Genomic DNA, 15,292 nt, shown 5'->3' on the forward strand with positions numbered 1-15,292 from the left:
TGGAGGCCGAAGTGGTGCATGGGTAGAAGACATGAGGTGGATTGTGAGACTTAAAGAAAATAATTAAGTCCTCGCCTTTATTCTTTTATCTTACTAATACAAGAGTTAATCAGTATTGTCACTCTTACATCCCTTTCACTGGCAGACACAGTAATTAATGTATTTATCCCTGACCTATTCACCATAATCTATTAAATGACTCACAAGGGGTTCCACTGACCACATCACCACCCACTTTCTCTCCTGCAGTCCTGAAGCTGAACCAGCCCCACCTGTACGCGGGGGCATTGCTCTCCCGGAACCAGAGCTACCTGCAGAAGATACACTTCTCTGTCGTGTTCATCGACATGTCCATGATCACTACATCTGAGTCCCGCAAGGTGGTGTACCTGTCCTGCTTCACTGTCAGTGGACCTCCCTGTCCCCCATGCTTGCACTATGTTATTTTGATGTGTTGATTAATCGGAACTTTATTTTTTAGCTGTGTGTTTCTAAAATTATTTCTAATCAAAATATATATAGAAACATTCGTACAGTTATATATTGTATCATATTACGTCATTTTGGATAAACTTTGAAAATTAAGTTAAATTTGTTTCTTTTCATTTCTGATGCATATTAAAGCTAATGTACAAGAATCAAGAGAAATCATTTTTGTCTGAAACAATTTCCCTTATTTTGTTACTTCTAAAACTTAATTGATCTTGCCATCTTTAAAATTCTCAATTTTCGTTGTTGGAGTCGATATCATTTTAGTGAGATACTCTGCTTTTTTTTCCACTTCTCAAGATTTAAATCATTGCCATCATCCTCAGTCAACCACTCACTCTTCATGAGAGAACATGTGTCATGCAGCAGTTTTTTGTTTCATGACTCGACACTATATTTGTACTGTTTAATTCATCATGTTAAGCTTTTGTACCTCAACCTCTTAACTGTATGATACTTCCTCCCCCTGTCACAGGTGATGTACAACATGACACTGTCAGTGCCACACATCATGGACTACGGACTGGCAAGTACCACCATCGCTCCACCCCTAGACCCAGAGTGTGCTGAGAAACAGTCTGAGCAGCAGCATCTCTTGCAAGAGGTGCCACCTGCTGACTTCAACATCACCATTACTTTGTGAGTGCCCAGGAACTGTTTGCATGTGTGTTGTGAGAGAGAGAGAGAGAGAGAGAGAGAGAGAGACAGAGAGAGAGAGAGAGAGTGTGTGATTCACCTATGGTCATCTGCTGCCCACCCAGCCAGCTGTTACCCTAAGGAAAGAGCTCAGAGCTTGTAGTGACCGATCCTTGGGTAGGACTGAGATCACTTACACACTACACACCGGGACAGCAAGGTCACAACTCCTTGGGTTATATCCTGTACCTACTTGCTGCTAGGTGAACGGGGGCTACACATTAAAAGGCTTGCCCACTTGCCTCACCACGTCCAGGATTCAAACCCAGGCCTTCTTGGTCATGAGCCTAACATGCTAACCACTACACTACAGTATGCCACCTGCTCTCCCGGCTTCACCACCTACCCTGATCAGGTCTGCATTGAGCTGGAGATGAGCTTCCACAGTGTGTGTGTGCGTGTGTGTGTGTTCCCAAGACTGTACAGGTGAGGAAGCTGTATGTGTGTGTGTGTGTGTGTGTGTGTGTGTGTGTGTGTGTGTGTGTGTGTGTGTGTGTGTGTGTGTGTGTGTGTGTGTGTGTGTGTGTGTGTGTGTGTGTGTGTGTGTGTGTACTGTCTGTATGTAATCAGACGTTAGTGTTGAGTTGTTAGGGAGCTTTAAAAGGAGGTTAGAAAAATTTATGGATAGGGATGATAGATTGAAATAGGTAGGTATGTTTCATACAGGGACTGCCATGTGTAGGCCTGATGGCTTCTTGCAGCTTCCCTTATTCTCTTATGTTCTTATGCTCCCAATGCTGCATCCATCCCAGGCCTGCCACCCGCTACCAGCGCCTGGGTCAGCTCACCAGTCCAGAGATTGACTATCACCTGGCAGTCCGCCTTCCTCCCACCGGCAACTTCACCATTATGGAGGAGCCTGGTGACAGTGGTGGGGCTGGCCTGGGCATCACTCCTCTCACTGGCATCCTGTATGTGGCTGACCCAGTGCTACTGAGGAGTGGGAAGTTTTTGGTGGAGAGAGGCAACAGCACCACCACCACCATTGTCAACCTGGAGGTGCTGGAGAGCAAAGACCCTGACCTAGTGGAGAGATGCAAGCACAAGGTATGTTTTGACACTTCAGTTCCTTTTTATTTTGTGTGTATGGAGGATTGTGTGTGTCTTTCTGCATCTGTATGTTTCAAAAGTAAACTAATATAATTAGTCCATGGATATCTTCCAAGAGTATTGCCATGCTGTAAGTGGTTTTACTTCTGCATTTTTCATAGGCTATACTGTATTAAATAATTGTACTATACAAAAGGAACTGTTTCAATAGCATGCTTCCATAATTACGTAATTTATTTCATAATCTTTTGGTCTTCCTTCCATCCTTCCTCTTTCTGGATATTCCCTTTATCCATTCAACTGCCTCTCCATTCCTCTCTCCTTTCCCCTTTGCCCTCCTCCATCCTGTCCCTCCCTTGCATTCCCTTGTCTCCCATCATCCTTATTTCCATTGTGCAGCCTTCCCTCCCTCCATCATTCCCTCCCTCCCTTTCCCAGCCCATGGAGACCATTGAGACTGAGGATGGAATAGAGGAAGTTGAGGCAGAGGTGTGGTGTGCCTCTTTCTTCTACAAGAGCGAGTGTGAAGCAGCGTGTGGGGAGGGCAGCGCTGGTGCCTGTCAGTGGCGCCCCAACCGAGCTTCACAGCTGAGAAGCAAAGAGTATGCCACCTGCTCTCCCAACTTCACCACCTGCCCTGATCAGGTCTGCGATGAGCTGGAGATGAGCTTCCGCAGTGTGTGTCCCCAAGACTGTACAGGTGAGGAAGCTGTGTGTGTGTTTGTGTCTGTGTGTGTGTGTATGTGTGTGTGTGTGTGTGTGTGTATGGAAGGAATAATGAAAAGAGTTTCTAAATGCAGATTATCCACTTTTCTTATATATGTGGTTGTTATTTTGTAGTATGGCATGGTGTGTGTGTGTGTGTGTTTGTGTGTTGACATATTGGTCTCATCAACTTGTGTTTCAGATCTAGTAGTATACAGACAGATCATTTAGCTAGTAAAGTGTAGATTTTCCTTATTGAAAATGTGTTTGATATTGGTTGCTATTCTTCATTTCATCATTACTACTCTTCAGACCTTCACCAGCTACCATTCAAGTCAAACACTATCAGCCACTATCATTACTGCTACTACTACTACTACTATTACTACTACTACTACTACTGCTACTACTACTACTACTACTACTACTACTACTACTACTACTACTACTACTACTACTACTACTACTACTACCATTACATCCTCATTTCAACACTAGCTCTTTTCATTACTTCATGCTATGCTGTCCCACATGCTTATCAACACAACTTGATGCCATACTATCACCATCAACAACACCAACAATAACCACAACACCTTATCCTTCCTCTCACACTGGCAGAGGAGGACTGGATCAAGAGCCAGCAGATAGAGCTTGGACCAGATGATCGGGGTATTGCTGCTGGCTTTGGCGTCTGCTCCTGTAACTCTGCTGGCTGCCAATGTTTCCCTGCCAACAAGGACCGGCCCACTGACCCTGAGCCAACTAAAAGGACACCAAAATGTAAGCCTCCACACATGCCTTGCTCTCAAACCTTGCCTTTCCCCTGTGCTGTGTAACTTGGTTCAGGCTGCTAGCATTTATTTCGTCATTTTCCTTCATGTTGTTAGATAGTGTGAATTCAAAGCACTAATCTGTGTGTGTTTGTCTTTATGTCACTGGATTCAAAATAAGAACTGTGTGTGTGTGTGTGTGTGTGTGTGTGTGTGTGTGTTTTCCACCTGTATTCTACATGTCTGTCTACTTCTGCAGTGCGCCCGGGTTGTAACAGTGCATGCAAGATTGGAGTAAGCGTGGCAGGTCTTGCCTTCCCTCAGCCTCACCCTCTTCTGTGTTATATTTTGCAGGTAAGTCCCCATCCTTTCTTTTTCTCATAATTTAGGTCAGGTAGACTTTTTGGTAAGATGTGATTACCTGAAATATGAGCAAAGGACAACTCCGACAGGCCTGGCAGGAACACAAGAGACATGAGGAAGATATTGTTCAGAAAGGTTTACTTAAGATTTCTGCCAAGATCACATTTATCAGTCAGATATGTATCATAATTGTAATCAGGTGTCTGGGCTTTCAAAACTTTGAATTTGTGTGATATCCAAATTATGAATATTCTTTTGTGTGTGTGTTGATATGAGGTATGGATGGCAACAGTTTGTATTGTTTTTGCCATATCTCCTGTTTTGTAGCTGACGGGTATGTGTGTGTGTGTGTGTGTGTGTGTGTGTGTGTGTGTGTGTGTGTGTGTGTGTGTGTGTGTGTGTGTATGTGTGTGTGTTTTGATATGAAGTATTGTGTTTTATTTTTGTCACACTCGTTCTGTACACAGATGGCGGGCCAAGAAGCAGGGGAAGCAGAAGGGAGGTGTCATCTCTCTGGGTACCCTGACCAATGTTGACCGCTCCTCCTCTACACCTTATAACTCCCGGGAAACACATGACTCAGTCATTTACGGCATCAGACCGTCTCCTCGCAATGACAACGTCAGTCTTGTCCCAGCTCTCAACCTTACTGTGAGTCCTGCTGCCATGTTTTGGTACCTTCTCTCTCTCTCTCTCTCTCTCTCTCTCTCTCTCTCTCTCTCTCTCTCTCTCTCTCTCTCTCTCTCTCTCTCTCTCTCTCTCTCTCTCTCTCTCTCTCTCTCTCTCTCTCTCTCTCTCTCTCTCTCTCTCTCTCTCTCTCTCTCTAACCACCTTATTTGTTCTGTTCTGAAAAGTATATTCCTCATTACCTCAGCTCATTATTTCTTTTTTCATTCTGTTGTTGCTTCATGAGGCATCCCATTCACCCATAAGTACAGTATAGTATCTCTGTAATGCCCTGCTTAGGCTTTCCGGTGAAACAAAGAAATTAATCCAGTGACAAAATAAAATCTTTAGCTGAGAATCAAATGACTGACCAGGAGAACAGTAGGATGGCACCTTAGCTGTCTGATTCCAAGATCATTCTGGAGTGTCTTTGTACTTACTCCTGGCCACTGCGGACTGTCACATTGCTTATCTCATACTCTTCTTTGACAGCAATAGCCTTCTGTGCCTTCTTCCGACAACACTCCTATTCTGCTTTGTTTTCCTCAGATTGATCGAAAGTGGGAGTTCCCCCGAAGTCGTCTGGTGATTGAACAGACGCTAGGAGAAGGAGAGTTTGGGAAGGTCATGAAAGCCAAAGCCCAAGGGATTGGTGGTAACCTTGGTAAGTTGTTTTAGTGTGCTGCATGACTACTTCCTTCCTAGCTATTACTCATTACTGTTGCATTGAGATTCTGTGCAGACATGCCATTTTTACAAGTTGTGTTATCTTTATACATGTGTGATGTGCATTACTACCATTCCTACATGTCAGTCCCTCAGCCCCTTTCTTATTTATAAATTATCTTCTGCAGTATTGCTTGCATTATGTACATATGTATATACACTGTTATATTTCAATCTTAACCTTGTCTCTTTAATTTTTCTTTCTCTCCTTCTTTTCCTCCTCTTCCATATTTTTCTTTATTAAAATCATAATTCCTCTTTCTTTCATAGTGCTCTTTTTTTTATTTTCTTTCTTTCTTTCATCCTCCTCCTCCTCCTCCTCCTCCTCCTCTTCCTCATCCCTTCATATTTTTCCTCACTAAAACCATGTCATCTCTTCTAGGCTACACAACTGTGGCAGTCAAAATGCTCAAGTCCAACAGCACCCCTGCGGAGCTTGGCTGACCTGCTGTCTGAGTACTCCCTCCTGAAGGACGTGTCTCACCCCAATGTTGTGAAGCTCCTTGGGGCATGCACATCAGAGGGTGGTCCCATCTACATCATCATTGAGTACTGTCAGTATGGTTCACTCAGGTTAGTGTTGAATGCTCCTTTGAATCACATTGAGTTGAGAAGCAAGGAGGAGAAGAAATGTAATGTTATTGATGAGTACTATTGGTATGGTTTTACTCAAGTTAATGGTGAAGGCACCTTTGAAACACACATGACTCATGAAGTAAGGAGAAGGAATGTAGTATTGTTGATGAATATAGACTCACTATTTTCAGCATTACAGTGAGGTCTCCATAATGTTAAGTGACTCTGCATGTATCTGATTTGCATTACCACTTATTTTCTCCCTTTCACAGAAACTATCTAAAGAGGTCACGTCATGCTGAGTTTGAGAACCGTGTGGGGTCAGGTCCTGCAGAAGGCACGACAGCAGACTATGCCATCACACCCAAGGATATTCTGTCCTTCGCATGGCAGATCTGCAAGGGAATGGCGTACCTCACTGACATGAAGGTGAGGCCCTGAAATGTTCATCTCTTCTTTTCAGGCAGTGTGGCAGCTACTTTCTTGACACTCATGTATCTAATTCAGCCTGCCTGTTATGAGTATGGATTCAGCTTCAGGCTGCAGACATTACCAGTATCTTTGTAAAGAGAAGTAATGTGCTATACCATATAAATCCATGTACTTCCATATATAAGAGGATGACCCTATTCTTTCTTGTATTTTTTTCATATTTTTATAAGATGACTGGTGAAAATAGGCAGGTGTGCTTCATACAGGGACTGCCATGTGTAGATCTGATGGCTTCTTGCAGCTTCCTTTATTTTCTTATGTCCTTAAGTTCTTGTGCCCCTTTTTTATTTGGGCACTTCTCTGTTAGCATTGCTGCTGTGCCTGAGAACACCCCTCCTGCCCACAGCTGGTTCATCGTGACTTAGCAGCGAGAAACGTCCCTGCTGGCAGCAGGGAAAGTCTGCAAAATCTCTGACTTTGGGCTGACCCGGGATGTCTATGAAGGGTGACTGGTACATCAAAAGGAGCGAAGGTCGAGGTGTGTGCCTGATGTTCTAACTGCCTGTCCTGCCTTCTCCCTGTGTTGTGTGCAGGATCCATTTTAAGGAGAGAATTCTGTCACAGAGATTTCACATTTGTCTCCTAATGGAACTTTGCTTATATTGCCTACTTCTCCTTTAACATTAGATTATTGCCAACTTTGGATTCTGATCTTAAAATTTAGTAATTTTCTTTCTATCCCTGTGTGACTCCACCCTGTACACACACAGTGCCTGTGAAGTGGATGGCACTGGAGAGTCTAGTGGACCACGTGTACACCAGCAAGAGTGATGTGTGGGGCTTCGGTGTGCTGCTGTGGGAGCTGGTTACGCTGGGCACACCACCCTACCCAGGAGTCACACCGGAGCGACTCTTCTCTCTCCTGAAGGGTGGCTACCGCATGGAGAAACCAGAAAACTGCTCCCCAGAACTGTAAGTTAATATCACTTTCATTATGAAGCTTAAGCCAAGATAATGGTGGATGAAGGCAGGACATGGGAAGGGATCTGAGAATACAATAGAATCTAGTGAAAGAAAAGTTAATCATATGCAAAATAACATATATAATTGTATCACTAACTACTACAACTGACTACAGGGATTGCCACTTGTAGGCATGATGACTTCTTGCAGCTTTCCTTATTTTCTTATGTTCTTATGTTCTCATCACAGGTACAGTCTGATGCTGCAGTGCTGGGCAGAGGACCCAGCAAGACGGCCTTGCTTCCAGGATCTGACAGACATCTTTGACTCAATGATTCAGGCCGACGTGGAATACCTTGAGCTGCGTTCCCTCATTGTCACCAACCGGGGCTACTTTGATAGCCTCCCTGAACCCTTGCCCCCGGTCCTCGATGCACCACCTCAGTTCCAGGACTCCCCACAGCAGAGCCAGGAGCTGGACCAGCAGGCCTCACCACCCCAGGCACCACCACAACTCCGGCTAGAGGAGGTCCACACTCCAAGATCACCTGGTGAGTGTGCACAAATTCATTGGATCTCTCTCTCTCTCTCTGTCTCTCTCTCTCTGTCTGTCTCTCTCTCTCTCTCTCTCTCTCTCTCTCTCTCTCTCTCTCTCTCTCTCTCTCTCTCTCTCTCTCTCTCTCTCTCTCTCTCTCTCTCTCTCTCTCTCTCTCTCTCTCTCTCTCTCTCTCTCTCTTCATTGCTGTCTATAAATTAATGAACAAATTAAAATGACTAGATAGTGAAGATTAGCCACTGCAAGGACAAGAAGGAGACTGGATTTTTTAGGGGCAGTCTGACAATATGCTGCGTTCATGGCATTGCTCTGCTTGTCATAATGTTTTGAGTTTGAAGACTGTAGACACCTAGGACATGAAGTGCGCACACACACACACACACACACACACACACACACACACACACACACACACACACACATATGCACACACACACACACACACACACACACACACACACACACACACACACACACACACACACACACACACACACACACACACACACACACACACACACACACACACACAAGCATATGAGAAAGTGAAGATGAACCAGAGTGACTTGATGATTTGGTACTAGAGGACATGGAAAGAGGCTGAAGAAGAGTATATGTAGAAGAGATGTCAAAAGAATAGTTTCCCATATAGAAGTATAGATGTATGGAACAGTCTGGATAAGGAGATAGCAAATGCATAAAGTATACATGGATTCAAGGCTAAGTTCAGTATTAAAAGATATGGAGATGGGACAATATAAGCATAGCTCTTTTTCCCATAAAGCACAATTAGGTAAACACACACACACACACACACACACACACACACACACACACACACACACACACACACACACACAGGCACACACACATAATCTTTGTCACCTTTCCAGACTGGTCACCACCAGAGCTAGAGGAGGAGCAGGTGGACCCTGACTCATACCTTGTGGCTCGCACCACCCTCACCCGACCCCGCAGGGAAGAGTCCAGTGAGCCGCTGCTTGGCTCCCCTTCTGCCATCACCCATGCCCCCACCATCACCACCTCCCATGCTCACAACCCAGCTTACTCCCCAACTAGAGAGACGCCTCCACCACCACACCCGCATGCCCACCCACCTCTCCACTACTCCACCCTGGCCACTCGTCCTGACGAAGAGGATGCCCACACCCTGGTATGTGGTTTGCTGGCACTTGGTTAGGGATGTAGAGGCAGGTTTTTTTATGTAAGAGGGGCACTGGCCTAGGGTAAAAAGAACAATGAAAAAAAGGCCCACTGAGGTGCCAGTCCCTAAAGAAAGGTCAAAAAGGATCAGCCATAGTTGCAGGATAAGTGTCTTAAAAACAGATGTTATTGCTGTGTGGTGCATTTCCTTGTATTTCAGCTGTTTAAACTAATGTGGAGAAATGTACTGCAGATGTAAGGATGACATGACTAACATGGCTTAAGGTGAACTGCCTCACTCTGGCAATGGAGAGTGGCAGCAGAACAAAAGACACCCACAGCCAAATCAGGTAGGAACAAAATTCAGCAACTTGAAAGGCACAATTTGCAAAGACTGAAGACAAAAGGAAGGCAAAGTTAGACTGAGGCTCAGAAAGAGAAAAACAACTTGGGTAGAGATAGAGCAAGGCTGTGGAAAGACTAAGAGAGAGTTGTAGAATGATCTGGGACAAGGAATAAAAAGAAAACAAAGCTTGAGAAAGATAGAGTCTCACTTTGTGCCAGATTAATATCAGGGCTGGAGCAGGGTTGTTTCAAGATCAGCATAGATGAGGAAAGCCTGAGATAGAATGAGAAACTGAAGCTGTAGAAGGAAAACTAAAGGATAGTTCATAAAGAGGAGCTTAGGAAAGGGTAATTGAAGTAAGATAAGTGGAATAGAAGATTAAAGCATGAATATTGTAAGAATTGTTTTGAAGATGATTGATAAAGAGCAGCTTAGGAAAGGGTAGCAGCTGGAGCAAGATACCTACAAAGGGTAGAAGATCAGAGCATGACTAACATGTGCATTGCTTTTACAGGAGTGTAGTCGGAGTGAAGAGGACTCAGACAGTGGACGGGCCACCGGGGACTCTGGGTATGCCACAGAGGAAGGCCGTGGGCGGTGGCGAGCTGAGCACAAGAGTGGCAGCCGGGCACCCCAGGCCTCCTCCCCACGGGGGTCTTCTTATTCCCCTGTTCCCCGGCACGATGATCCCGAGGACGATCCTGAAGATGACCAGGACACATCAGAGGACCTGGAGGAGAGACAGGAGCTGCTGGCTGAGGATCTTCTAGGACACCTCACGCCCAGCCCAGAGCCCGCCCATACCGCCCATAGCACCACCCGCACCGCCCACACCAGTCATGCCGCCCACCTCACTGCGGTCATTGTGTGAGCCTCCCTTCCTCTCCTGCACACGACCACACCACCACTGTCACCGCCGCTGCTGCTCTGCATCTCTCAGAATGGATGAGCTGTGCAGCACTGGAGCACCTAACGCCTATCTAGTATTTGATCCCCTCTTAACCTTGTGATGCCAGCAGAGCACAAAGAAAAGCTTGCCTGCCAATGGTGTCTGTGGGGAGAAATCCGGGGTTGTGTCCTAGCGTGCGGTGACCCACTTCCTTCCACTCCTTGACTTCTTCAGCAGTGATAAAGCAAAGGAAAATAATGGCGCTTCAGACAACTGCCATATGCTTTCCCTCAGTTTGGGTTTACATGAATGCTCTTCTCTGTTTCAGTGGCACTATCTAGCCTGGTATGTGAGAGTGTGACTGTCCTCCACTCTGGGACAAACATCCTCCAGGAAATGCTCGCACCTTGCCTGGTGCTGAGCAAGGCTGCTACTGGACACCTTTCACCAGGTTTTATATTTCGTATACTCTGCCACTGAAATAATGGTGGCATATATCTAAACCTTACCAGACCATGCAAATACTTAGTCTGGCAGATTCAGTGACAGTTACTTAAGTCAGTTTAGTAGCCGGAAGAGGTGAGCAGTATTTATGGACTATTTGGCCGGGCTGTATCAGTCTGTAACCCAGCTTCTGGTAAACTCACTACCTATATTTTAACCTTTTGGCCCAACTAAAGAGAAATTGAGCTTAGTTGCAACCCATCTCAGTTCTGAGTCGGAAGCGTCAACCTGTCAACCTCCCCATCCTCTTCTACCCACGCCCTTTTCATCTTGCCTTCCTTATAACTGAGCTGAAGTCAAGATTAAGAGTAATGTGAAAGGATCAAAACTTACATTGGTGGACTGGCCATAGTTGTTATACTAGACATAGATCTGGCACCATGTTAAGATGTGACACTCTTGTGCTTATATGTTTATTTATTTATTCAGTATTTATGATTGCAGACGAAATATGCCTGCACCGTGACTTTGACAGCCTCAACCCTGATCTGGTGGGCAGGCATGGCATTAGCATTTGGGTTACCTATTTGATATATATATTTAGGGATGTTTTGAGATCAGTCTTATTCTGTCAAGAACACAGCTGGCAAAGTAGTGTTGTATTTTTATATAATTATGATTTACTTACATCTTGGCATCATGATTGATTAAGAAAGCATGACAGCATTCAAAAAGCTGTTTTATATCAAATATTATAATAGCTACAAATGTAATTTCATACTGCATAACTTATCAACATGAAGTTGATCACTTCTATTAATTCAAAAAGACATACAAGGAAACCTCCAGTAAGTCAACATCTATTATCATTGATAGTCTGGTCCCAAACCTGCAAAGTGTTTGTTGTCTGAAGTGTAAGTAGTGACATACTTGCTCTTCCTACAGCACTCATTGTGGGAAGGACTGTGCAGGGGATTACTTGGCCACACTGAGGGTGAGGAGTCTATTAGTGTATTGGTAGAAATGATTAAATAGTGTGTCTTTACAAGATAACACTAAATTTGTTCAGATTCGGAAATTATTTTGGTTACTGCCTTCTGATGAATAATCTTTGGGGAGGATGGATTTCATACAGTTTTCCCAATCATAGTTCTAGAAATGGTGCAAAAATAACTTTTGACAAGTAATTCCACACTGCTGGGCAGAATGTTAAAAAATTCTTGGAAGTTGATACATAAATAAGCAGGTGGTCTATTTACTTCTGTCTACTTTTATGAAGTAGGTTGACTAAAGTTGTTGGGAGATTTTTTTCTTTTATCGCATACATGTGCTATGATTATGATTTATATCCATTATGCTCAGATTCATGTAGCCTTCCATGCCTTCACCATTTTACTGAAAGGCTTGGTACATTGCACAGACAGCTTATCAGCGATGGCATTCTTGTCTTGCCACCATGGACTGTCACATTGCCCATGGCACCATTCATTGTATGCCAATCCTTCCTCTGTTGTTCAGGCTCACAAATAGTGCCAATAGTATTTTTCAAGACAGTTTTATATATTGTTAAATGCTGCTTTGTCTCTCTCTCTCTCTCTCTCTCTCTCTCTCTCTCTCTCTCTCTCTCTCTCTCTCTCTCTCTCTCTCTCTCTCTCTCTCTCTCTCTCTCTCTCTCTCTCTCTCTCTCTCTCTCTCTCTCTCTCTCACAGCATCTTGCCCAATGATATGTACAAATAGTGGCAGCAGTGTGATATCAAGGGAGGTGGTGGAGAGCTGACACACTTCTGGTATTCTGGGAGTCTCACCCATGCTACAGCAAGTGGTGGCCAAGCAACTCATGGCAGACATTCAGTGAGGCAGGTGGTGGTGGGTTGTGTCTGCAAAACTAGCTATACCAATGATAGGATGCAAAGTCTGGAGGCTTCTCTAACCTTATCAACTCTGATGCTTAACAAAGGCTATACAAAGGCTCAGTACTAATGTAATATATTTTTCTTTTACAGTAAAATTAAAACTGCAACTTACAAGCTTAAAGTTCATGATATTAGTGATGCCAAGATGGTCTTTTGTCTTTTCTTTTCACTTTCTTCAACTAGTGGTGCCACTTTTTTGTTTATCTTTCATGCCAAGTGAGTGTGAATTACTATATAGTTTACAAGCTCAGCTAAATGTCGATCAAATTTTTACGTGAAATCAGATGCATGGGGGGACCAGTGGCTCTGTGGCCGCCGGCTCTCCAGCAACTCCTAGTTAAGCTCTTAACATAAGGATCCCTGAGGCAGTGGCTGTGTTTGGTGACTATGGCAGCCACATCTCAGTCGTGTGAGTCCAGGAGGCAGGTCCAGCAGCTGGCATGGCACTGATGCCTGCTGACTGGCTGGAGGCTTCACTGTTTTATATAACAAAATTAAAGTTTCATTGTTATTATATGATATAAAGAGACTACAGTGACTATAAGATCTTTGATGAAAAATGCCTATGCACATACATTCATTGCTTATGCCAATTAGTAATCTTAACTCTTGTGTCTCATTATATTCCTCAAATTAGTTTGCAAGATAACCTTGCATCTCCTTACTGAAAATTGCTTAAATCTTGAGTTCAGTCTAATAACCATCTCAAACTAACCCAACAGGCTTCTATGAGGCTGCTACTCCTGAATTAACTGAAAGGCCTCCATGAGGCCACCACTCTCAGTTTTGCAACCTGTTGTGGGATACCAACCCTTCCTGCACACACTGACCAAACGAAAACTTACTACTGTACTGCAATGTACAAAGCATGAAAATAACAATTTGGGTGTTGTTCATAAGATGTCTGAAACCAAACTGTGTTTGCATTTTCACACAGTCTGATGAATTACTTGTTGTGTTGTCAATGCTCTTACAGATAGATTACATTATTTTTATGGGTATTCCTTCATTCCACATTGGAAGTAAAGGCGGGTTGCATAGATTTTTATCTGGTAATTGGAAGTAAAGTTTGTTGAATATAGTAACTATTTCTGGGTATTATGAAATGTTGATATTCAATAAAGATTATATATATATATTTGTATAAAAATATCAATCATTATTATGTACATTGTCACTGAGAATTCATATACCAGTTGAAATCTTATGTCTGACTTTAAACAGGTTTAATGAGGATCTTATTTCTTCCTCTTTGGAGATGGCCAGACATAGCCTTCCAGTGTCATGCTGTTAGTGTAGCACACATCTGCATGCCAGTCACTTTACTTTCCAACACAATGTGTAGTGAATAGTGAACACTCGGTGCATGTCTGTCCTCATGAACAGAGTTTGTTGGTGTAGATGAGGCAGGATGCAGCTTTGTCCCACCACTTCCGTCCTTCTGGTGGCAAGGAAGTAAAATTTACAGAGTTGTTTTCCATTATTTCATCAAACTCTGACTCACGTAATAAGATTTATAATTATCATGTGTCTAAGTATTGGTCATTGCTTCAATTACACTTATAACCTTTTGTTACTCAAACATGAACAACTTCAGTTCTTCTGTGTACTTTTTAATGAGATACATTAGGCCTGCCTTAGATGGAACAAAATGCACATTTCTGTGGGTTAATCAAATTTGCTACCATTAGAATATAGAACAATGAAATGGCATTGGCAAGAATGTGATACAAAAGTTATTAACATTACATAATGGTTCATTATAGTATTCATTTTTTTTTTCAATAAGGTTCTAATGTTCCATTATTTTTAAGTAAGTCATCAGAAGATAGGAACATGGTAATATCTCAAACTCTTTTCTTTTCAGGAAGTAAGGGATCTAAAATAAGTCAATTCCATTTAACCCAATTTTACCAATAACATCATCATGTATATTCATATATTTATTCTTTTAACTATCATAGAATCAAACTGAAATCCTTGTCTTTATAACTGTACTGTATATTGTAGTTAGTTAACTCTTCATTGTAGGAAGACTTGCTCCTCCCTGCCTGGACTCTGAATCAGTAATCAAAATGTGTAGTTCATCCACAACACAGCCGATGACTCGGGATGCCACGGTTCATAAGGATTCTTCTTGACTTGTCACTTTGTACTGAGTCGGTGTCAGCGGCACCTACATGAGCTGCCAAGTTGTGTCATTGTGTACATGATGATATTGATATTCACCATTACTCCTGTGTACTCCCCTGCACAAGGTGACATAAAGGATTTCCGAATTCAAGAAAAGTCTGACATAGTACATTAGTGAAATATATTTATTTTTTTACTAATAGAATGTATTTATTGGGAAAATAATAATAATCCTCAGCATTTTATTGCCCTATTCTTAAGCATAATCTGTGTATAAATTTGCTTGTGTAGTGAAGGTGTTACCCCAACTTGTGTTTTGTATACGGTTCCACCCATCAGTCTGTATACTGTCAGTACCACCAATACTGTTAATTGTGGAGCTGCCAGGGCCCTCAGACTGTACCTCTG

General features: G+C 43.2%; 1 protein-coding gene across 1 annotated transcript in view; it reads left to right on the forward strand.

The window, feature by feature from the left end:
- The window catches only part of LOC135107799 (uncharacterized), a 39,473-nt gene extending 25,551 nt beyond the window's left edge, over positions 1-13,922 (forward strand). The window contains 19 exon segments of the mRNA XM_064018104.1: positions 250-380; positions 965-1,128; positions 1,938-2,232; positions 2,635-2,935; positions 3,562-3,723; positions 3,973-4,067; positions 4,544-4,588; positions 4,590-4,727; positions 5,292-5,406; positions 5,851-5,903; positions 5,905-6,041; positions 6,317-6,473; positions 6,883-6,915; positions 6,917-6,979; positions 6,981-7,014; positions 7,247-7,448; positions 7,689-7,990; positions 8,889-9,169; positions 10,020-13,922. Of these exon segments, the coding sequence (XP_063874174.1) occupies positions 250-380; positions 965-1,128; positions 1,938-2,232; positions 2,635-2,935; positions 3,562-3,723; positions 3,973-4,067; positions 4,544-4,588; positions 4,590-4,727; positions 5,292-5,406; positions 5,851-5,903; positions 5,905-6,041; positions 6,317-6,473; positions 6,883-6,915; positions 6,917-6,979; positions 6,981-7,014; positions 7,247-7,448; positions 7,689-7,990; positions 8,889-9,169; positions 10,020-10,376 (3,065 nt within the window). The 3' untranslated portion in view covers positions 10,377-13,922.
- The last annotated feature ends 1,370 nt before the right edge of the window (positions 13,923-15,292 follow it).

Source organism: Scylla paramamosain, chromosome 2 (assembly GCF_035594125.1).
Source record: "Scylla paramamosain isolate STU-SP2022 chromosome 2, ASM3559412v1, whole genome shotgun sequence".
NCBI lineage: Eukaryota > Metazoa > Arthropoda > Malacostraca > Decapoda > Portunidae > Scylla > Scylla paramamosain.